Here is a 24828-nt window from a genome sequence, read left to right on the forward strand (position 1 = left end):
GTGTGTGTCAAGAACGAAGAATTGTTTCACTGCATATTAAGATAAGTCCAAAGGATTTAAGATACCAAATCTGAAAAGACAATCACCATGTAGCAGCCTACAGGAACAAGCTACTGATAACCTAAGGATTCCATTACACATACTTCACCTCTGCTCTCCTTCAGCCAGAGGCCTCCTCTGCAGTCCACCCAGCAAGGCCTGGCCTGAAACAAGCAGACAGAAAAAACACCCTCGTCCCCTTACCCTGGCTCAAAAAGTATTGTTGAATGTTAAGTCCATGAATAAAACAGCCAGGCCTCTGCCACCAAAAATAAAAGATTTTTTGAGCAATGACCAAACATTTCATGAAAGCCTTTTACAGCTCCCAAATGTTCAGCCACCAAGCAATTTTATTATTCATGTAACATGTAAAGAGTCTGCAGGCATTTGATGAGTAACTGACGGAGGTAATTCCTGGTCCTAAACATATTAGCAATCAGTGTCTGTTGCTACGCTGTCTGTCTTGTCCTTCCTACTGTTCAATGGCAGTGACTGCAGGAAAAGCAAAGCTTCTCAAAATGCGCACAGCAAAGACTTCTGGTGCGACCACATTTGAATTAGCCATGCTTTCTCTTGCCAAGAGCTTTCGAAGTGCATTACAGATTTCGTCCAGGTGGAACTGAAGCCATACTCCCTACCCCTCAGGACCTACTCACTGGCACTCGTCAGTCTGTAGGGTTGACACGGAGCCATCTGGAGTTACCTCAGAAGCGCTTAGGATTCCACAGGGACTCCCTCCCTCTTCTCCCCTGAACCCACAGAGTCAATGGTGAAGGTGACTGGAACAGCGTCATAAAAAACGCAGGAGACCAAACACAACTTGGTTTTATTTAATCCTCGAAGCCTGCAAGACAGCTAACTTCGTTCCATCACCTTTCCCAACCAGAAACCAAAGGGGAGCAGCAAGAACATCTCCAGTTTGGAGAGAACCAAAGCAGAGATCACCCAGCCACCCTGAATCCACAGTCTGCGCACTCACCACTACACATCCTGCCATAGCAAGTGCTCACTGCAACACCCATTAAAACCGAAAAAGTAAGTGCAGCAATAAAAGTAGGAAATTGGCAGGAAGCTAAAGAAAGGCATAACCAGCCTCTAACAGGATGACCCCAATGCCCTTCTTCCTGAGGCAGCTGACCCATGGGTTACTATACTGACAAGCACAGATGTTTCAGCTGATTGGATACAAAAATATATTATCTTTACTGCAAATACTACACTGGGTTCCTTCCTTCCTTCCTTCCTTCCTTCCTTCCTTCCTTCCTTCCTTCCTTTTCCAAAACAGGTTCTTACTATATAACTCTGGCTTTCCTAGAACTCACTATGTAAACCAGTCTGGCCTTGAGCTAAGAGCTCTGCCTGTCTCTGCCTCCAAGTGCTAGGATTAAAAGCGTGTGCCACTAACCAGCCACTAAATGGGTTTCTAATCTGCTCAGCTATGGAATTACTGTATATAGGCCATTCGAATCTTCCCAGAGAAGAAAGTATGAAGTCCCATGGTATGCAAAGACAGGAGCAACAATGTACAAGGACAAAAGGAAAACAGAAAGCAAATCTCTCTGGCCACCATAAAGTAGAGATCAAAACAATGGAATATCATTCTGTTCTTACCAACTTACTAAAGATTTTTAACATGAAATTATCTTCACTGTTACAAATCTAAATACTGCCCATCCTTGCCAGATTATAAAGTGATCCAATTTCTCTAGATAGTAGCCCTACTGCAAACATCGTAATCTTTTAAATTAGGACTTAAATTTCTCCAAAGGAAATCACTGATTAAACGAATAAATATATAAAGATGCCCATCTTCATCTCGGGGATGGAGCAACGGCTTGGAGGTCAAAAGCATTTAACACTCTTGTAATCAACTCAAGCTTAGCAAGTTTAGTTCCCAGCACCCATGTGCCGGTTCACAAGCACCTGTAGCTCCAGGGAGCTGACACCCTCTTCTGACTTCTGAGGGTACCAGGAGTGCACATGGTGCACATACATGCAAGCAAACATGCATAAGATAAAAATAAATAAATCTAAAGACGTTCAGAGAATAATTCCTAATAACCAACTATTAGAAATATAACAACCTAATCTGGGCGGTGGTGGCCCACCACCTTTAATCCCTGCACTCAGGAGGCAGAGGTAGGCGGATCGGAGTTCAAGGCTAGCCTGATCTACATAGTGAGTTCCAGGGGGCAGGCAGACTCAGTCAACAAAATACTAAGTAGCCACTACTGTTAAAGTTTTGAGTAATACACACACACACACACACACACACACACACACACACACACACACACACACACACACACGCCTATTATGTAAAGACAAAAACAGCAACATAGAAAGGTGTGAAGAGGCACTATGAAAATGCCAACTACCCAGTGCAATGCCTGGCACATGCATCACCAAAATGCTTTAATGGGGAGAAAAGCCTTGAAAAGGGAATCGGAGAAAATGCACGGAAAGAGCAGTGTTTATTTCTAAATAATGGTGTTTTTCCCCCGGTTCCATTTTTTTTAAGTGATTTTACATTTCCTATAACAAGCGCTTTTGTTGCTTTAGAACAAGGAAAAGTCTCAAAATCAAAATCCAAGATGTTTTCTAAGCATTCACACTGTAGAGCTAAGTGTCCCTAAGAGCAGGACAGTTCCCAGCCTGTGCATCTGCAGACTGGTAACTGTTACCAGCAACTAAACCTGCCCAGGAAAGCATGGCCACCAGCATCACTCACCCGTGGGGTCTAGATCCATGCTAATATAAGGGGCGGACATTACAAAGAGACAGACACAGACGACTGTAAAGGCCAAAGTTTAAGGAATGTTCCAAATCTCTGTGCCAGTGTTTTAGATGAAACTGTCAATGCCTTATCATTCAAATATCATTAAAGGTGCTGAAACTCGGGAATAAGCGATATTCAGAAAGTAATATTTGCAGAGGTTAAAGTATTTACATGACTTTATGTTCGCTGTACCCAATAAAGTGAACAAGGGCTTTCTGTAGTTATTCTGGCTATAAGTGTTTAGGATCCACTTCAAGAAAATTAAGATAAGAGACACTTGCAGATCATTGACTAAAACCACAGGAATGTTTTAGGGTAGCTAAATTTTCGAGTGTATTGTTGTACTGCCTGGATACTTATTAATATTTCAACAACAGGATGAATGGGCCTGTTTGACCCCCTCCCAGTCTGGGCCTTAGGCAGACCAGGAACTTATTTTTCCACTTGGTCCTATAGGGGCAGAGTAGTACCGCTCACCCATCTCCATGTGAAAGATTAAGTAAACCACCAAGACAAGATATTTTGGATAACTATATTCAAAAAGCATGTGGACCTACTATATTTTGGATCACCAAGATAGAACATTGCCATTGTACTTTGTTGGCTGATGACTAGCGGGGTGGGTTATTTCTTCTCAAGTGTTGGAAGGCCTTCCTCCCTCTTGCAGTTCTTCCACTGTCTTGGGTAGAGTCTTCTTTCAAGGAAACATAAAGTAACTGTTGGCTACGGAGTGAGTTGGCTTTGGGGTTAAATTCTAACATGTACCGTGACACCCTGAGAATCAGCAATGAAAAGGCAATCAGAAAATTTCCAGAAACACAAAACCACCAATTGAAAAGAGGACTTATGCAAAAATCAAACAACCCTTCCCCCTTCACCCCCATACACTAACACACACAAACATATAGGTAGATAACAGAATAAGGAAGTGATCTGTGTTAAGCTGGCTCTCATCCCTGGAACCCTGAACAAGGAAAGACCTGACTACTTGGAAGTTGAGGACAAAGTTCCCACACAGCCTCTTATTACTTCCTGTGTTGTTCTCTTCTCTATAAAAGTGAGAGCCTTATCTCTCTTATCATATATGACACCTATACCCTGTGCACTGAAGTTCAATGGAAAGGTTGTCAGTTCCTTAGACTCCCCAGTCATGACGTTAGCATGAGCTACACGATTCTCAAAGTAAGGGCAAGTACATACAGAATCAATGTTGACACAAATTTTTCCTAGATGGGCAACCCAAATCACATTTCCTATAATGCTAATAATTATCTAGTAAAATTCTGGTCTATTCTGTTCCGTGCCCACAGATGACATGTTTCCCCTCAGATGAATTACAAGCAAGTCACATGGAAAAATTCTGGGGGAAAAAAAAAGTCAATAGCTGACACCAGTTTAAGATGGTCTAAAACCCTGACAGGCTATGTCACATTGTGTTAAACTCCATATACCAAAGAATACAGAGACATGTGGCTCCTTTGAAAAGTCAGGTTTCCCTTTTCAGTAAAAATAAAAATCTTTCCCCTGCTGGATAGGATTTCATCCTAAAACTTTGTCTTATAACCCTAGAATACAGAACAGAAAATGTGAAAAATAAAAGCCTTCTAGAAATCACCACAGGAGAGGAGAAAGTCAGAAAAACATACAAAGCACTGAGAGCTGGATGTGTGAGAATGCCAGGAGAGGGGGGGAGGGTTTCATGAGGTTCTAGGCAAGCCCTTTGATGACATCACCCCACATACATAATGTTACAGCAGTCAGCACAGGCCTCCTGCTTTCCTATTGGTGAACACTGTGTCAGCCGACATCAGAAGATAGTCATCATTGGTCAGACAATTACAACTGGAGCAACTAGCATCCACGGTCGTTAGCACAAACCTGGCAGGCTGCAGAAGGGAGAAGGCACAGCCTGCTTTCCTTCTCAATGAAGTTTATGTCTCCTTTCCAGCAAGGCAGAGGACGGCTGGGTGACTGTGTTCCATAGCTAACAGTGTTTACCAACTGAGACAGCTATTAGTAGTGAGCACAACAGGTAAAGACCAGGCATCTCATTAAAGGAACAAAAATGTCTCTACATCAGCGATGTTAACACTCAAGGGCCTTTCAGTCTTAAACTGCAATTCAAAAATGCTTTTTGGAGCTAAAGCATTTCCCTCTCATGTAGAAACAGCACCAGGATATTTTTAACTGGGAAGCAGTTTCAAGATGGGGGGGGTGGGTGATTTTCCAAGGGAATACAGACTTACTACTTTGCAGTGAAATTGCCACTCCAGTCTATTCTATATGAAACTATTCACTACAAAAATAAAGTCTACAATATTTCGTATCTAGGCCAATGGGTATCAGGTTAAACATTCAAAGTAGCAATAAACTTCACGAGTTTGTCTCAGTCTAGCCCTCAAGAGTACACACACACACACACACACACACACACACACACACACACACACACACCACTCTAAAGCCTAAGGTCTCATTCTAAGAATGCTGCTGGAGCTAAGGTAAATACCATAGGGCAAGTTTTACCAATTCCTCATTTTGAGTCATCCTAAATGATGCTAGTTAGTACACTCAGACTACTGCAATGCAAAGCACCATACCTGCACGCCCCCAAGACTTGAGCTGCCCTTGCAGCTCACTTGGTAGAGATAATGTTAAAATTAGCCAGCTTTGTTTAGACTACATGTATGAGATTTTAAAGAACTGTTACACAAATAAGTTCTCAAAAGACAGGGCAGACGCTTCTTTCTCTACATGTTTTTCTTCCAGAAGCTATTATAAAGCATTCAAAGTGACCAGGTCAAGTGAAGATGAGCCTTCATGATTTTCAAGCCATCCACGCTCGTCTCAAGAGGGTCTAAGCCTTTATGACAGCAGTCTCTTCTAATGACAACTTGAGAAAAAAAATCCTTCATTTTTGTTCAAGGCATTTTGGTTGTTGGGGTTTATCTTGAAAGTGCAGGTGGGAGAGCTTTAAAATCAGGCTGTGAAGGAAATGTAATGAGGCAGAAAGCTAAAGAGATTAGGATCAGGAAGGAAGGGGTAGGACCTGCCACCGTAATATGCAATCCAAGAATATAAAGAGCAAAAGGCAGGACGGGCATACATTCTACAGTGTGACTAAAGCAGGGTTCAAACCTCAAAAAGCCAAGCAATGCTGAACTCCCAGCAGCATGGATAGGGGCAGGTACTATTGGCGGCAAAATGAGCATTTTAGTCACTGGACTTAGGAAGCAACTTCCATGAATAAAGCATGCTGCTAAGTGCTTTGCAGAATCAAGGGGGTGGGGGCAGAATGTGCTAGGAGCCACAGGCACACATGTAAATACCCACCTCTAAAAACAGAGTCAGGAAATGGGGGCTATTCAAGAGCTAAGGAGAAACGTTCAGACATTAACAAGAGAAAAGAAAAAGGTGATTTGGGTCATTTTTCAATCCCTTGTGGTCCAGGGACCGGTGTGGTTCTGACAGAGTAGCTGTCACTTATTGAGTATCTGTAGAAAGAGGCGGGAAATGATCCTGGGGCAGGCACAGGAAGTAGTGGGGGGGGGACGACAAATAGAGACACCATTCACTACGGTGGGGCAACGAAAGTCAGTGAGTGCCAAGCTCCTGCAGAGGCTGGGAAAGCCAACACCAAAAGGCAGGCCCAACGGGGATGCAGCAAGCAGCCAGTGCTAACACGTTAGGATAACGCGGCTACTGGAAGGGGAAGGGAGTTTAGAGCAGTGCGGCAAGGGACGGTAGTGACAAAGGGTCTCAGAGAATTCTAGGCTGGAAGTCCCAAGCTAGAAAGCTGTTCTCGCTCCCCCCACCACCCCGTCCCCAAGTAAGTCCCTAGTGGGAGGAGGAAATGCACCTTTAGGACCCTAGAACGCGGCCCGAAGGGGCTGGGCTTCCTGCAGCGACCTGGCCTCCCTATGACCGCCCCCTTTCGGGGCGATCCAGACTGCGCGGGTGCAGCCACTCTCCAGACCCAGGCTCGCACCCTCGGCCTCGGCGTCCCAGAGGACGTCAGGCACAGCAGCGAGCTAGCAGCTCTGGGGCTCGGGGCTCGGGGCTCGGGCCTCACGCGGGCAGCCGCCATGCCGCAGCCCAACTCGCGCGTCCCGGAACCAGGCTCCGCCCGGTCGCCGCCGCCGTAAACCGCCCAAGGGCCCAACTCGCCGGCTGAAGGCCAAGGGTGGGCGTGTAGGGGCGGGAGCCACAAGCCATCGGCCGGGCCGAGGAAGTCGATCTCCGGGCCTCCGCCACCCGCCCGCACCGCCGCCGGCTGCCACCACCCGCCCCAGCCCCAGCCCCGGACGCGCCAGCGTCTCCGGTTTCCCATTGATGAATGGAGGGAGGGAAGGCAGATCGCGAGCGCCCTCGCACGCGGCAGCGGAACCTCCCGGAGCCCGGAAGCCCCCCGAGGGCCAGCCGCTGCACAGCGGGGATCGCAGGGCTTGCACTAGAGGGAGGGAACCGTCTACGGGGAAGGAGGGACCTCCCTTGCTAAATATTGCAAGGTGACACTGGATCTCCTCCCACTCGGGGATTTTTCAGTAGATTGACCGAGGGAACATAGTAAACAATATGTTTTCCCAGATTCGAAGTTCTGGGGAAGGACCCCCACAGCCCCACACACACACACACCCACACCCGACTCTCTGGCAAGAGCTTTCTAATGTCCAAACTCCTGCCGCTCCTCACTGAGAAGTGTGTCCAAAAGGCGTTTCCTTTACACAGAAACTTAATAATGGCGTGGCTCCACTTGCTCGGGTTCATTCATTTTTATTGCAGTTTTCATTGTCCCCTCTTCCCCGATGTCTTTAAGAAACCGGAAAGTAATCTGGGTGGGGAAGGGTTCCTGGACCCCAAGCGTCTACGGCTGGGGGCGGCAGTCAGGAGAGGGCAGTGAAGTGAAGAACTACAAGGAGAAAGGAAGGGCACGAGGGATGGGGAGAGGACCAGATAGAGGTGGGTTGGAGAGGGTTAAAGCGAGCGGAGACCGGGTCCTCCCTCCACTGCCTAGCACGCCCCAGTTGCAGGAGGCCAAGCAAAACCCCCAAATCTAGGCGAAAGCCAGGAGACAGCACAGGTGGGGTATCTGAATGGTGTGTCTCCCTTGCCTCCCTATATCGTTCCAGGCACACACATTATGTGTTCTACGTTATATAATCTACACAAAGATGCCCGCGTGGCCGCGGCTCAGCCAGGGCACCCCCAAACCGCACGCTTCATGCAGCCTCAGACTCCTGCAGACATGAGACTCGAGCACTCCTCGAGCTGCTCGCAGGCTGCTGCCGGCAATCCATCGCTCCGCTCACGCTCTGACCGGGAATACCGACATTAATGCACTCCCGGGAACAGTAACACGCGAAAAGCATCACCTACCAGTTTTCCTGCATCCATTGGATGGCTTCATTCTCGTTGAACTGCTTTTCGAATTCATATTCTTGTAAAGTCAACACTGACATGTTCATTGGGGCTGATCTTCGGAGTCGCTACGTGTTCTCTATACAAAATAAAAAAATCTGTAAAGAGCCTTTTATTTTGAGTGCTCTCCTGTCTGCTTCCCCCACCCACCCCCCTAGGTATGGCCCCGCCGTCAGTCTCCTTGGCCGATCTCTCTCCCAGCCTCTCAGCTACATTCAGGGTTGAGCATTGCCTGCGCCTCAGCTCCCAGCTCCTGGCTCAGGGGCTCTCCTCCCGGCGTCCGCATCCACCGTAGGAGGAAATGAATGCCTTGCGGTCTTAGTGCCCGCACGTTTGTCCATCACGCTTTTTACTCGTCTACAGGGAAATCTCCTCCCCCTCGTGCGATCGGAAAAATTAACCCTTTGCGCGAGAGGGCGCAGAAGAGCAAGACCTCCCCTCGCCCTGGGGGACAGTTTTGTTTACCAGAAGGTGGTTGGAGGAGTGGGGGAAGGGCGCCAGGAGGGAGGAAGTAGCCTGGAGGTCATCCACAAGCCCATTCGCGACCTCGTGGGCCGCCCTGCCTGGCCTTTGAATGAAGTTCAGCGTGCGAGGCGCAGCTGGGAGGCGCGTGGACCCGAAAGCTTGGCGAGTAAACAATTGGGAAATAGTAAAACCTGCCAGATCTCTCCCATGAGCACTCCTGGAAAATGAACGTGAGGATCACTTCGGGCTAGCTCTCCTCCCGGACCTCGCAGTACACTTTGAGACCACCTCCACCGGGCGTGGACTCTCGTTGACCTCGGGGCCAGGTGGCACGCGGAGCCTTTAGAACATGTGCAGACGGGATGCTGCAGATGAAGACCTGGAAAGTCTAGGGTGACTTAGGAGGCGGAAGTGGAAGGGCAAAGAAGAGTTAGATGGAGGCTTTGAGTACATGGAGGGGGCTGTTAGCGAACAAAAGAGGGAAGGAATTCGGCATACAGAATTAGGCCTGCTGGCCTAGTGCCAAAACTTTTATCTGTATGCTTTGCTTTAGTTCTGCTTTATTCTTATGCAATTAGGAAGAACAGATGAATGTAGGAGAGGGGTGAATGCCATGCCAATCCCTCCAACACTCAGCTCACAGCAACACCGTTTTAACCTTACCTTTCCCATATACCTCTCTTATTTTCCTGGAAGATAGTTTCTTCCATTCCTAAAAGGGTAAATGAAGTAAGAGGCAATAAGGTACCTAATAATATTTGGATCCAGCCATAAACAATAACAACCTATTAGTTTAATTTTTTAATGTTTTTGGTTTCTCAAAATAGGATTTCTCTGTGTACCCCTGCTGTCCTGGCTGGCTGCTAAACTCAGAAATCCGCCTGCCTCTGCTTCAGGAATTCTGGGATTAAAGGCATGTGCCACTATGGCCCAGCTAACAATCGATTAATTTAAAGATGTACATTAGGACCAGAAAGAAAATGCCTTCTGTGAAGTGCATTTCCTCACCTACCAACTTGTGTGAAGAGGGGGCCCTTCATCAAACTTAGAAAATTCTAGCCTTTTTTTTTTTTTTTTGGTTTTTCCAGACAGGGTTTCTCTGTATAGCTTTGAAGCCTGTCCTGGCCCTCACTCTGGAGACCTGGCTGGCCTCGAACTCACAGAGATCCACCTGTTATTGTTTTGTTTAAAAAGAAAAGAGAAATTGCTGAGACAGATATATTGACTATAAGTTTATTATAAGGGCCGACAGAATGGGGAGACTAAGAAGAGGAACAGGGTAAATGGCTGACCGCCATGGCCGGTCGCCATAGAGAGACAGAGAGAGCGCATAGAGAGCGGGACAGGAACAGAGGGAGAGAAAACAGAGAGCGTAAAGGGGCAGGGACTTATCTTTTAAAGGGGTCCTCTGCACCTGCGTGCAGATTTCTTTCCCATGGAACCTTGGGCTGACCAGGGTATTGCCTGAGTGGATTCCACCAGGTAACAGGGGCAGGCCAGCATAATGCCTGAACCTTTCACCTCTGCCTCCCAGTGCTGGGATTAAAGGCGTGCTCCACCAATGCCCGGCTGAAAATTCTAGCCTTTGAAAGTGGGAACTGGAAGAAAAATCTCTGTAAATAAGGAAACTGGGCGATGATGCATGCCTTTAATTTCAGCACTTGAGAGGCATAGGCAGGTGGATCTTTGTGAGTTCAAGAGCAGCCTGGTCTACAAATCGAGTTCCAGGACAGGCTCCAAAGTTACACAGAGAACCTGTCTCGAAAAACCAAACGAAACAAACAAATTGCCAGAAATTCAAGGTTAGTCTGCTTCACAGTGGCACTCCTCCCTGGCAAAAAAAAAAAAAAAAAAAAAAAAAACAGAGGGGGAATGGGGGGGGTGTATGCCCTTAATCCCAGTACATGGATCTTTGTGAGCTTGAGACTAGCCTGGCCTAATAATGAGTTTCGGGTCAGCCAGGAATTGAGAGACCTTGTCTTTAAAAAAAAAAAAAAAAAAAAAAAAAAAAAAAAAAAAAAAAAAAAAGCCTGCAAGGTATGTAAGGATGTCACCTGGCAGAATGCACTCAAGCAGTACCCTGATCAGCCCAGGTGCAAAGGACCCCTTTAAAAGAATGACATCCTCTAGTATGCTGTCTTTCCTGCTGTTCCTCTGGAGCAGACAGGACATTTCCTGTCTCCCTCTTCTGTCTGTCCTCTCTGTCTCTGTGTCTCTTTTCTCTTTCCTTCATCCTTTGTAATAAAACTTCTCACTTAAGCTCTGTCAGCCTGGAATGTTTGTCCCCCACCTCGGTCACCCTTGACTGCCATGGACTCCGCCAAGGTTCACCAGGAACTTTATCATAACAAGGTGGGTTTGGGGAAATGGCTCAGCATGAAGACCGAAGTGCAGATTCCCAGAACCTACAAAAAGCTGGCTAGAGTAGCTCATGCCTGTAAGGTTTCCACTGGAGGCTGACACAGGAGAATCCTGGTGTGTGCTGGCCAGCCGGTAGAGCCTAAAATAGGAGCCTTGAGCTCAGTGACAGACCCTATCTCTAAAAGGAAGATGAAGTCTTGAAGAATGACATCCTTAAGTGGACCTCTGGCCTCCACGTACACCTGCTTCTGGGGAAGCAACCCCACCTACACACACACATTTTTTTAAACAAATAATAGAGCCTGCATGGTAACCTATGCCTATAGTTTCAACATTTGGGACATAGAAGCAGGAGTTTGAGGTTATCTTTGGCTAAGTAGCAAACTCCAGGCTATTTTGAGCCACATGCGACCCTACCCACCCCTCAAAAAAAAAAAATCTCAATAGAGTTGAAATCCAGCAGAGTATTATATCAATCGCAGGGCTAGACTAGGTGATTAGCACTGATATCGTGTAGATACTCTCAAAGAGTCTATGAAAAGATTTTGCTTATCTCTTCAGGTAGGGACTGTTCTAGGGTGATATGCCAGGTCAATTTAAGGGACTCTGAAGTTAAGGCCCCAGCCAAAACACTTGGCAAAATTAGCCTTAAAGGTGGGTGTGACTGATGAAAGAAAGACTTTAGCATGATGCCTGGGCCTTTGAGCAATCATGCAAGTTTGTAAAGTGAAGGAGTGATCAGTTAATCGATAGGACTAGAAGAGCGGGAAAACAAAGGGGAGCCAAGTTTGGCAATGCTCACCTGTAATCCGCAGCCCTAGGGCAGCAGAGGCAAGAAGATCACTGCTACTTGGAGGCCAGCATGGAGAGTGTCAGAATAGCAAGGCTTATATAATGTGGTGGTTTGAATAAGAATATCCCCATAGAGTGGGGAGGGGGAGCCAGATGGTGGTGACCTTTTTAATAGGATAGATTTCTGTGAGTTCAAGGCCAGCCTGGTCTACTGAGTGAGTTCCAGGACAGCTTCCAAAGCAACAGAGAAACCCTGTGTGTGTGTGTGTGTGTGTGTGTGTGTGTGTGTGTGTGTGTGTGTGTGTGTTTGTGGGGGGGGATATCCCCATGGGTTTGGCCATTTGAATAGTTAACTTGGTCCCCTGTTGGTCTTGTTTGGTGAATTTTTGGAGGTGTGGCTTTTTTGGAGACCTGTGCCATCCACCCGAGGCCTGCTTTGAGAGTTTAAAGATTTCAGTGCCATTTGGCGTTCTCTTTGCTTTGTGCCTGAGTTTGCTGATGTGAGCTCAGCTTCCAGCGGCTGCCTGCTGCATTTAGCTTTTCTAGAGCAAGATTAAAGATTAAAATTAAACAGCATACTGTGCAGAACCAGGAGTGCTCATAGCAACCCAGAAGGCCTCACTGAGAAAAGGACTTGGGGTTGAGACTTCACTAACTTTAGAACCAAGCACTCATTACAGGCTCACAGAGATCAAGTTCAAAAGCCCCAAAGTAAAAAAAAAAAAAATGGGTATTCACATAGCAGTTTAAATTTTCAGACTTGAAGATGGGAGAGAGACAGTCAAGGACTATATCACAACTGGAGAATTGAGAGGGCCTAACTTTGGGGCCTAAATAAGCTAAGTTATTTAGAGATCTCATTCTTACTGCAGTGCGGGGGTGGGGAGTGGCATTTGAGGAACATTAAAATGAGAAATGGTAGGGTATTGTTTTAATTTTTATTTTTAGATATGGTATCATTCAAGTGCCCAAATTTGCCTTGAGATTATGATGCTCATAGCCAAGGATGGAGATCAGCCTGGTCCACAGAGGGAGTTCCAGGACAGCCAGAGCTACACAGAGAAGCCCTGTCTCGAAAACAAAGAAACAAAACAAAACAAAACAAAAAAAAACTGTGGTTATCTTGGCTTGATTTAGAAGCAGCTGAGGCCACAGGTAGAGCAAGAAAGAGGAAGAGGTGACAGGAGGCCACAGGGTGTTAGTGGCACAGGGTGATAATCCCAGCATTACAGAGAGTCAAATGAGAGGATCATAAGTTCAAGGCAAGCCTGGCCTACACAGGCAATTTCCAGTACAGCTTGCAGCTTGGACAACACAGGAAGACCTTGTCTGGAAAGAGAGATGGGAGCAGGAGAGCTTACTGTGTGCTTTGTTTTTTTTTTCCCCCTGAAAAGAAAACCCAAAGGTTTGTCACGTGTGACCATACATGCCTATACTCTTAGCACTGGGAGCTGAAGACAGGAGGTTACCTAATGAGGTTAAGGCCAGCCTGGGCTATATGAGACCTCCTCAATGTTTTTAGATTGGCAATGTTTTTAATTAACAGAATTCACAATGATTTAGTAATGCTTTACATATTTGGTGCAGACCAGGGAACTGACTATCAGAGTTTCTATGTAACAACAGTTCACACTGTTCATTTTTTCCCCCAATACCTGAGTTGTCCTATGTACTTGTATTTTATTTTTTTAATTTATTTATTTTTATTTTATCTGCATTGGTATTTTGCCTGCATGTATGTTTGTGTGAGGCTGACAGATCTTGGAGTTACAGACCGTTGTGAGCATCCATGTGTGTGCTGGAAGTTGAACTCCAGGTTTTCTGGAAGAGCAGTCAGTGCCCTTAACTGCCAAGCCATCTCTCCAGACCCCCTTGGATTTCACATTAAAAGAAAATCCAACAGAAATTAGCTGGGCACTGTACTTGAAACCTTTTCTGTTCTTCGCTTTGTCTCCTAAACTTCTGAAACCTTTGTTGGCATGGCTCTTCCTGACCAGAGTTCAGCTGTCATAGCTATTGGCTCACCTGTCTCCCGTAGGATATCATCAGTCTTCCTGGATGAGTACAGGGAGAGATAATGACTTTCTGATTGGGATATTTTCTATGGATACCTTGGCAGTTTTCTATGGCCATCCTACACAACAGCAGAGAGAAATTTGCCAAAGATAACTTTAATTTCATGTGGATCTAAGTAAGGCCTGCAGAGTGGGGGGTGTGGTGGGAAACTTTGGGTGAAGGGCTCTCAAACAGGCCCAAGCTTGACAAACGTGGTGCAGGCAGATCTTGCCCTCTCCCTCCCCTTCTCTCTTGCCAAACTGTCAGATTATATTCCTAAAGCTAGCCACCAAAATCCGTTCCCTTATTTGGCCACTTCCTTATGCCTGACTAAAACTCCAAGGTCCAGTTAACAAAAACATAAAGGTCCTGCTACCAAAATTCATTATTTGGCTACACTAGCTAACAGATCTAATCAGGACTTAGCAACTCTCCTTAGCACACACTTCTCCCTTTTCTCCTTAAAAACAACTCCTGCAGAAACACCTGCTGCTTTCTTTGTCCAACCCAGTCACAGCACCCACACCCCACATACACACATTTGTCCCTCTGGGTGTAGTACACACACACACACACACACACACACACACACACACACACACACACACACACGTCCCTCTGTGCTAGTAAACCTCCTTTGTGCTGAGAATTGGGTGTATCCTGTGCTGATCCAAGGCCCCTTTCACTGGGTGTTTTCAGAAAGTGAAGGACCTCAGAGGTCAGTGAAGAGAATGCCAAGCAGTATTTTGAAACTATCGTCTTTGGTTCCATGAAGGTGACATCAGCCTTTAGCTGAATAAGCATTTACCGGGCAGATATCCTCACAGACATACCTTTTGTGTCATGTTGCCCTGGCCCTTGTGCAAGGTTGTAAGTATAGTGACAGTTCTTGTTCACAGATGTTGGTGAGAAGGCCCCCTTTTTTTTTTCATGACTTACCTTCTGTTTGCTAACTTTTGTTAGAATTTGGCACAAGTGACTCCATTTTGCTTCCTACCACTTTGATACTACCCATTTGGCAGCTAAACGTGGTAAAAATTCTGGGTCCTCCAAGTCAGAGGCCAAGGGTCAGCAGGGTGGCTTCCCTCTGTAGACTGCTAGAGAACCCTCCCATTCCTGACCCCTGCCAGCAATCTGGCATTCCTTGCCTTATAGACAGCATCTGTCACTGTCTTCAGATCACCTTCTCTTCCTCTGTGTACCATTTTCTCCTATCCCTTATAATTATGTTCTTGTTCTGGCCTTACTTTAGTACTCTCGCCATCCCATTGTAATTCCTACTGTAGTTAATCTGTAGTGACCCTTATTCTAAATAAGGTCATATTCTAAGGTTCTAGTAAAACCACACAACCCAGAACAATATGGCCTTCATCTCATGTGATTTCTACTTACAAATGATTCCAGTATCATTCCAGTAGGTGAGACACGGAAGGCAGAGGCAGGCGGATCTCAGTGAGTGTGAGGCCAGCCTGGTCTACAAATCAAGTTCCAGGACAGGCAGGACTGTTGCATGGAGAAACCTTGTCTTGAAAAACCAAAAAAGGAAAAGAAGAAGGAAGGAAGAGAGGAGGAGGAGGAAGAGGAGGAGAAGGAGAAGAAATTGAGCCCAGACACTCTACTGTGCACGACCCCCCCTCTTCTTTCCCCTGTTCAGAGAATATGCATGTTGAACCCCCAAAAGGCAACTCCCCTAACTTTAGACCATTGAACATAGTCTACCCATGTTTCTTTCCAATTCCTCTTGTCTCAGGGACCATTGACCAACTGGACATTTGTAAGGAGGACTTTTTTTTGAGGAGGGGGGTCTTTCTTTTTCTTTTCTTTTCTTTCTTTCTTTCTTTCTTTTTCTTTCTTTCTTTTTTTGTTTGTTAGTTTGTTTGACTTTTGGAGACAGGATTTCTCTGTGTAGTTCTAGCTGTCCTGGAACTCACTCTGTAGACCAGTCTGGCCTTGAACTTAGAGATCTGCCTGCCCCTTGCTCTATGCCTGGCTAAGAGAGTCTCTTTTATAATCTATGTAGGGCTGGGAAAACTCCCTGTTACCCTGAAGTATTTTCTACATCTGAGTTAACTCTGGGATTGTAATAGCTACAAACAGGCTTATTAGATACCACAAAAATTTGCCAAAGTTTTTGTTGTTGTTGTTGTTTGGTTTTTCATGACAGGGTTTCTCTGTGTAACAGCCCTGACTGTCTTGGAACTCACTTTGTAGACCAGGCTGGCCTTGAACTCACAGAGCTCCACCTCCCTCTATCTCCCAAGTGCTGTGCTGTGACTGTGTGTCACCACAGCCTGGCAAATTTTATTTATTTATTTCTGTATTTTTTTTTTTTTTTTTTGGGAATCAGTGCTCTGTCTGCATGTATACTTACATGCCAGAAAAGGGCATCAGGTTCCATTACATATGGTTGTGAACCACCATGTGGTTGCTGGGAATTCTACTCAGGATTTCTGGAAGAGCAGCCAGTGCTCTTAACCTTTGAGTCATCTCTCCAGCCTCTGAGTAAGATATTTTTAACACACATGGCAGAGAACTAGATGTCTTAAATAGATGGAAAGCATCTTTAAATGGATAAGAAATTTGTATCTTCCCAACAAATGAGAAAAAGGTTAAGGCAGAGTCTCACATGAGATCTGCCTGCCCCTTGCTCTATGCCTGGCTAAGAAAGTCTCTTTTATAATCTATGTAAGAAAATGCATGTTAGCAGAAATAAATCATAGATATTATCTGTTATATGTCTCATATAAGATACCTTATACCTTGACTTTAAGCATAATGTTTAAACCTTTTTTTTATAATAATTTCATGAGAGAAAACATTTTTAGAGATTTTTTTTCATGCATGTGTACATGAACCATGATTGTGCACCGTGCATCATGTATGTGCCTGGTGCTCATGGAGGTCAAATGGATGCTTGTGAGATGCCACACTGTTTCTGGGAACCGAACCTGGGTCCTTTGCAAGAGCAGCAAGTGCTTTTTACTGCTGAGCCATCTCTCCAGCCCCAAGATAAGCCCTTTTATTTCTGTTTAGTAGGTGAGAAAACAAGCTTAAAAATGTTAAGGATGTTGTCCAGTTTGCTACCTGCTCAGGTCAAGCTTCTCATGCTGGTTTGTTTCTGGGGCCATCCCTCCAGCCTCCTTGTTTGATAGGTTTTGAATGTGTCAGGAACTTAATCCTCAGGGTGGTGGTGCTGAGCAGTGAGGGAGCCTGTAAGAGGCAAGGCCTGTTGGATCAGATTGTGGGGGCACCATTATAGGGGGATTAGTATTGGCCTCATAGAGAGACTTCATTTCCCAGAATGGACTAACAAAAACCAGCCTCCTCCCACGCCTAGCACTTTCTTCAAGCGGCTGTTTCCGCTTCTGTTTCTCTGCCACATTAGAACCAGGAGGCTCATAGAGGGGCCACCTGGACTTGAACTTTGAGTGATTTAAGGTTTCTGTTCTTCTTCCTTTCTTTCCTCTGTCCCCTGTTTGTTGGTGTGGAAACGAGATTTTACTGCATAGCTCAGGCTGACCTCAAACTCTCAGTCCTCCCACCTCAGCCTTCCAGATGGTGACATTACAATTTTGTGTCACCATGCCCTGATAAACTTTTCTTTTTAAGGTACCAACTCCATTACTTAGCTATAAGACTGGGTATGTAGTTCAGTTGGTAGAGTGGTTACCCAGTATGTTGGGTTTGAACGCAAAATGTACCCAATGGTCTCAGAAATTTAAATACTTGGTCACAAGTTGGCGTCACTATTTGGGGGAGGTTTAGCAGGTCCTGCTGTGCTGAAGGAGCCATGTCACTGGGAACAGGCTTTGAGATTTAAAACCACCCACTTCCAGTTTGCTCTCTCTGCTTCATGCTTCTATCTGACAATGGAAGCTGTTAGCTTCCCGTTCCGGCCACTATGCCTGCTTCTTGCTGTCACGCTTCCCCAGCATGATGGACTCATCCCTCTGGAGCTGTCAGCTAAAACAAACTCTCTTCCATAAGCACTGGTTATAGTGTTTCATCACAGCAACAGAAAAGTGACTAATACACCTAGCGCCTATAAAAGCTGGGGTCTGATCCCCAGTGCTGAATCAAACCAGATGTGCTGGTGCAGGCCTGTAATCCCAGTACAAGGGAGCTAGAGGCAAGGAGGTCAGAAGTTCAAGGTCATTCCTGTGTACCTAACAGATTCAAGGCCAGCTTGAGCTACAAAGGGCTTATCTCAAACAAACAAACAAACAAACAAAACCAAAACCCACAATGACAACAACAACAAAAACTTACGTAATTTATGTAGCTTACTGTATGTAGATCACACACACACACACACACACACACACACACACACACACACACACACACACACAGCGGGGGCATTAGATTTAAAGAATTTTATTATGGACGACAACATCTCTCTATGTATTGTGCACAAGAGACCCAGTTTGGCGTTAATGACATGTAGCAGACTGAAAGTGACGGAGAGAAGCCGCTGAAGTGGCTTAGGAGGTAAAGGTAACTGCTGCTAAGTCCAATGATCCAAGTTTGGTTCCCAGGACCCACATGGTGGAAGGAGAGAACCAACTCCTGGAGCTGTCCTTTGACGTCTACATGTGCACGGTGGCTTGTATGCTCTAAATCAGTAACGTGAAAGAGAGAAGATGCTCCATTTTTAAGAGAAGATAGGCAGTTGTATTTATATGCGATAAAATGAACTTCAAACCAAAGTGGATAGAAAGGGTTGGTGAGATGGCTTCGTGAATAAAGGCACTTGCTGCCAAGCCTGGCAAAGCAAGATGAACCAAATCCTGCAACTTGTGCTTTGATCTTCACATGCATGCCATGGCATATGAGTATACACACACACACACACACACACACACACACACACACACACACATACACACACATACACACACATCACACACATACACACACACACATACACATACACACATTCTCACACACATACACACACATGCACACACACACACACACACACACACCACACACACGGGGGGGGGGGTGGTGATAAATAATTGTAAACAATTTTGTTGATTAAAAAAACTTACTAGAGATCTCTGTGAGTTCGAGGCCAGCCTGGCTTACATAGTGAGTTCTAGAACCCTGTCTTGAAAAACAAAAACAAACAAACAAAAACCAAACAAACAAACAAACAACAAACAAAGAAACTTAGTAGAGACAAAAGCTTGACATTAACTAATGATAGAGGACCCAGTTGATTAGTTTGATACAACACAAACACATATGAGCTTAAACTGGAGCACTAAACATGTAAAACAAGTGAAGGACATCATAGAAACATGACAAACAAGGACAGTAAGTGACTTCAGCACCCCACTTCAAATGATGGTTAGATCATTCAGACAGAACTCAAGCAAGGGAACTCTGGATTCAAACCTCACTTTGGGCCAGATGGAATTTTCCATCACAGCTGTGCATGTTCTGCTCTAGCAGGTATCAAGCATTCTCAACTACAGACCCAATGTTGGGCCAGAAAGCCAGCCCTAAACACAATCCAGTCACTGTTGCCTGCCGTCATTACAAAGCACCGTGTCCTTACATGGGTGCCAGTGCAGCCGGCCAGTTGACACCAGTGTCCCCGCAAAGCCGGGAGTAAAACAACTAGCTCTGAGCTGGATAGCTACCCATAGTGGAGAGCAGGGGTTTCTCTGGCTGCAGCTTGCTTTTTTAACACCCCCATCTGACATGACTGAAGGTTCCGGCCTCAGAGTGGCAGCAGGAGTGGCAGGACCTTTAAATGGGGTGGCTTCCTGGGAGGCCTTTGGCTCCCTTGGTGTTGGGGGGGGTTTGCCCTGGGAAGCACCTGTGTGACTCTGGGCCCCTCTTTACTCTCCCTTTATGTCCTTGAAATGAGATGGGCAGTTTTGCTCTGTTATATACCCACAGACCTAAAGCAATGAGACAAAACAGTCATAGACGTAAAGATCCAAAAACTGAGCTGAAAGCCAGCCTTCTTCCCAAGTCTCAGATGTTTGTTGCACTGTCAAAAGTTAACATTAACACAATCTTCACCATAATACTGGATTTATTCATTTATTTTGAGACAGGAAATTACATAGCTCAAGCCGGTCTTGAACTCACAATCCTCTTGCTTTAGCCTCCTGGGTGCTGGGATTACAGGCATGTGCCAACATGCTCAATTTTCATTATACTCTTAGCAGACCATCCTTGTGTTTGCAGTCCATCATTGATGGAGACATTCTGATGTTTCTATGTGCACAGGGCCATATACAAAATGTCTGGTACACTCCCTTTGTCTACTGGATGATTGTTATTGTACCAACAAGCGTTCCAGACCTAGGACAAACTAAGGCAAGTCAAAAGAAAAGAGGAAAATTGGAGACTTTTTAGTCTGTGATCATTTGGCTCTGTTGCTTCTGGGCCTGAAGCAAGTCAGAAGGCTTCATGGTTGAGAAAGGTGTGAGGAGCAAGACTGCTCGAGTCATGGCGGCCAGAGCAATAGAATGAATAAGGAAGGAGCAGGGGACAAAATACAGGCGTCAGAGGCACATCCCGCTGACTTTTTCCCTGGGCCCATCTGCCCCACAGCTTGGGTTCTACTGACTCCCAACGGCACGTCCAGTTAGGAACCAAACCTTAAGTCCACCAAGCTCTGGGACTTTAACAATCCAAACACTAACAATTCCCCATGAGTTTGAAGGTGCTATTTTCTTCCAGTTAGAAATTGCTTTTCATGCCGGGCGTTGGTGGCGCACGCCTTTAATCCCAGCACTCCCAGCACTCAGGACACAGAGACAGGAGGATCTTTGTGAGTTTGAGGCCAGCCTGGTCTCCAGAGCGAGTGCCAGGATAGGCGCCAAAGCTACACTGAGAAACCCTGTCAGGAAAAACCAAAAAGAAAAAGGAAAAAAAAAAGAAATTGCTTTTCACAAATAATAGTGTATTTAATCCTGTACCCACATTAAGAGGTGGATGCTGTTACTGAAGCTCAGAGAGACAAATATTTCACCCAGATCGCCCAGCTGTTGAGTAGACACGGAGACTGTGTGAATGGTGTCCTTGAGTTACTTCTTAAAACACACAAACCAGAGTCAGTTCCGCTGTCACAGGCCGTAATTCTAGTGCCTCTGGAGGCTGAGGCGGACAGCGGCTGAGGATGTAGTTCAGTTGGCAGAGTGCATGTTTTACATTTGAAGTCCTAGGTTCTGTCTCTTGCACCACATAAAACTGAGTGTGATGGTGTATGCCTGTGATCTCAGTACTCAGGAGCTTGATGCTGGATGACCTGAAATTCCAGGCCATCTTCCACTATACAGCAGCTTCCTGGCTGTCTCAAAAACTAAAACAAAAGCAAACTAAAAAGGGTCAGCCGGTGAGATCCTGTCTCCTAATAAAAGCTCCGCACACAGCTGCAAGGATTTAGCTCGGTGGTAAAGCCCTCGCCTGGCATGCATGAGGCACTAGGCTCCAGCCCGAGTACAGGGAAAAAAACCCAATGATTGTGTTATCTTAATTTACAATAAAGCTGTGAGTTTGAGGCTAGAGTGACAGTTCAGCCATTAAGAGGGCTTGCTGCTCTTTCAGAGAATATGCGTTGTCTCCCTAGCACTGACTTTGGTGGCACCCCACCATCTGTGCCATCTCCAGTTCTAGGAAATCCAACACCCTCTTCTGATGTCCCTGTACAGCGGGTGTGCACAGGGCACACATGATTCACCTTCATACAGGAAGGCACCCATACACATAAAATAAAGTAATACAAATAAAAATGTAGGCTTCATTTGCTTAGTTTTTTTTTTTTTTAAGCATGCATATTTGTGTAGCTCATGGATCTAATGACCCAGATTAGTCTCCAAGCTCTGAAGATGGGCAGGCAGCAGATGTCCCGTTGGACAACAGCTGACACTTGGACTGAGTTATTGTTCTCTTGATGAAAGGCTGAGGTCCATCTTCTCTGGGTTATCAACATTAGCGATCTGCAAGTAGGAGGCTTTGTGTCCCTCTAAGTGAACAAAGACCAAGAGCAAAATCTTTTCAAAAGCCACACAACCACCCGAAGACTTAGGATGTCTTCATCAGTGGAGGAGGCTGGCCTGGATTTTGCCCTATGCCTTTTTTCAGTTTTAATTAAGAGGGTGAGAACATGAACCATGCCTGCTTTCATCCCGGGTACCATGCTGACCTCATTTCCTCATTTGGAGAGGCATCAACAGAATACTGACTGAAAGTGTTTTTTGTTGTTTCTGGTTGTGGTTTGTGTGTGTGTGTGTGTGTGTGTGTGTGTGTGTGTGTGTGTGTGTGTGGTGGTTTTTTGGGGGGGGTTGTTTGGTTTTTTCAAGACAGGTTTCTTTATGTAGCCTTGGCTGTCCTGGTATTCACTCTGTAGACCAGGATTGCCTCAAACTCACAGAGATCCACCTGCCTCTGCCTTCTGAGTTCTGGAATTAAAAGTGTTAACTATCGCTGCCTGACTGAAAGTGTTGTTTCTGGAAGTAGACTGCGTGTGCTCTCATGTCAAGCCTTTTCTTTACTAGCTCTGTAAATAAGAGATGCCTATTCCTTCCCTGTTCCTTACACATGCATTGAAATACTAACACAACTGAAAGCATGAGCCATTGTGAATAATAACATTTTAAAATTATCATAGTGTGTGTATGATGTGTGTGTTGTGGGGGGTTACAAGAATGTCATAGTGTGTGGTGTGTGGAAGTCAGAGGACAACTTTATGGAGTTCTTCCTCTCCTTCCACTTTTATGTGCATTCGGAGAATCGAACTCGGGTCACCAGGCTTGCACAAAGGGAAGCAAGAGATTTTACTGACTTTGCCATCTTGCCAGCAACCTGTTGTGAATATCTAATAAGACAATGCATAAAAGGTACTAGCTAATGAAAGTCTTAAAAATATTGAACTATTGCTTTTCTGGTTGTCTAGGGAATCACAAGCAGAAAGATGAGCCATGGAACTAAAGAGAAATCTCACTGGGTAAAGGTGCTTGCTGTCAAACCTAATTATCTGAGTTCGATCCCTGGGAACCACACAGTAGAGGGAGAGAACCAATTCCACAAGTTGTCCTCTGACACCTCCACACATGAACTCAGCATACTTGTGCACACAGACAGACAGACAGACAGACAGACAGACAGACACACACACACACACACACACACACACACACACACACACACACAAATAAATAGAATTTTTAAAAGACAGAGGAGCCACCAGGACCAAGTTTGAAGACCAGAAGTCATTCTTTGATAGAATTCCTTGACAGGGGATGTTGAGTCAGAGGCTCCTGTTTTAATGCAAATCTTGACTTGTACTACTTCCTCTGGGACATTTACCCACGCCTCATGGTCTTTTCCATACCCCTTCTTGGGTGGATACCCTCAGGCCAACCCCATGGAGACCTTGAAGAGTCCCTTACATTACTGTATTTCAATAGCTGGATTACTGTATGGATTAACAACCTGCTGTAGCTTCAATGTGTCCCTCAAAATTTGAGTGTTAAAGATGTGACCCCCCCCATGCTAAGAACATTGAGAAGTAGGACATTTAGGAGGTGAATAGGTCATGAGGGGTCTTTCCTAAGAGCATTGAGAAGTAGGGTATTTAGGAGGTGAGCTGCTCATGAGGGGTCTTTCCTTATGCACAAGTAGTTAATGGTGCTATAGGATGAGTTCCTGATGAAAGACTGGGTTTGTTTCCTCCTGTTCATCCAGCACCTCCCTTCCTTCTCATTATGATAACTCTGCCTTTCTCTCTCACGCCATTTACCCCCCTCCTCCCTTCTCACTTCTGCCTTTCTTTCCGTTTCCCATCCATCCCCTTTCTCTCTCATGTTTCTGTCTATTACTAGGCAATGATTCATCAAGAAACCCCTTATATCTGGCTCGTGTTTTCTCATACCTAGAATCCCAACACTTGGAAGGATGAAAGCTGGGCAGGGGAACTCTGAGGAATGTGAGGCAGCTCCGAAAAATGAAACAAAACAAAACAAAATCATACTAACTCAATTTGTCATTTCAAAGTATCTATTTTCACCCTCTTCTGTTTGTGGGTTGTTTTTTTTTTTTTTTTTTTTTTTTTTTGGTTTTTCGAGACAGGGTTTCTCTGTGGCTTTGGAGGCTGTCCTGGAACTGATTAAGGTGTATTTCCTCCCACTGTCAGCATGGAGATCTTTGAGTGTAGGATGTAGAAAATGATAACAGTTAAACTAGTGGACAAGTTGAACTACTCAGAGTGTGAAGGAGAGTGAGATGGGAGAAGGTAGGCCAAGTGGAGAGACAAACCAATGAGGTCTGTCTGGATCTCAGGGCCATTTCCCAGTCAGCACTCAGGTTTATGCAAGCTCTAGCTGTTGCCTCCCACTCTACTAACACTGTCTTCCCCCACACTGTTGTGATAGCATTTCTCCAGCCACCCACAGACTTGAGTTAGCCATGCTTTACACTGGTGCCTGGGAGTTTCAGGAGGGGCAGTTGAAAAAATTGTTGGGTTTGGAAAGAAAAAAGTAAGTAAGGGAGGGAGGGAGGAAGAAAGAAAACAGGGAGGAAATAGATGGTAGACAGATGATAGATATCTAGATGATGGATGGATGGGTGAATAGATGGATGGAAAACAAAAAGGCCAAAAATAGAAACAAATGTTTCCACGATGACCACTTGGAGCTCCAGGTTCTTGTGATGTCTTAAACAGGCATCAAGAATCTATCCCCTCTAATCACCCATGGAGCCTTATCCCAGATGGTCAATCTCAAGAAATACAACTTACATGGTGTTCAATGAGAGGAACAGTTGAAAAGAAATAATGGGTTTTATACACAATGAAATTGCTTTTTACCACAAATAAGAACTAATCTATGTCATTTGTAGGAAAAATGGATGCAACTGGAGATCATATTTAACACCATAAGCAAGTATCAGAAAGA

General features: G+C 45.3%; 1 protein-coding gene across 5 annotated transcripts in view; it reads right to left on the reverse strand.

Annotated features, from left to right (window-relative positions):
- The window catches only part of LOC100763438 (elongation of very long chain fatty acids protein 6), a 111584-nt gene extending 102752 nt beyond the window's left edge, over positions 1-8832 (reverse strand). For 2 of the 5 annotated variants that reach the window (XM_027395693.2, XM_035452035.1), the window contains exons 1-2: positions 8469-8618; positions 8195-8315 (exon numbers count right to left, since the gene is read on the reverse strand). In XM_027395693.2, the coding sequence (XP_027251494.1) occupies positions 8195-8283 (89 nt within the window). In that variant the 5' untranslated portion in view covers positions 8284-8315; positions 8469-8618. Of the gene's footprint in view, positions 1-8194; positions 8316-8468; positions 8619-8701 lie in introns of those variants that run through there. The other 3 variants (XM_035452036.1, XM_027395692.2, XM_027395691.2) reach the window with 3 other exon arrangements.
- Between the last annotated feature and the right edge of the window lie 15996 nt (positions 8833-24828).

This window comes from Cricetulus griseus (assembly GCF_003668045.3).
Source record: "Cricetulus griseus strain 17A/GY chromosome 1 unlocalized genomic scaffold, alternate assembly CriGri-PICRH-1.0 chr1_0, whole genome shotgun sequence".
Lineage (NCBI taxonomy): Eukaryota > Metazoa > Chordata > Mammalia > Rodentia > Cricetidae > Cricetulus > Cricetulus griseus.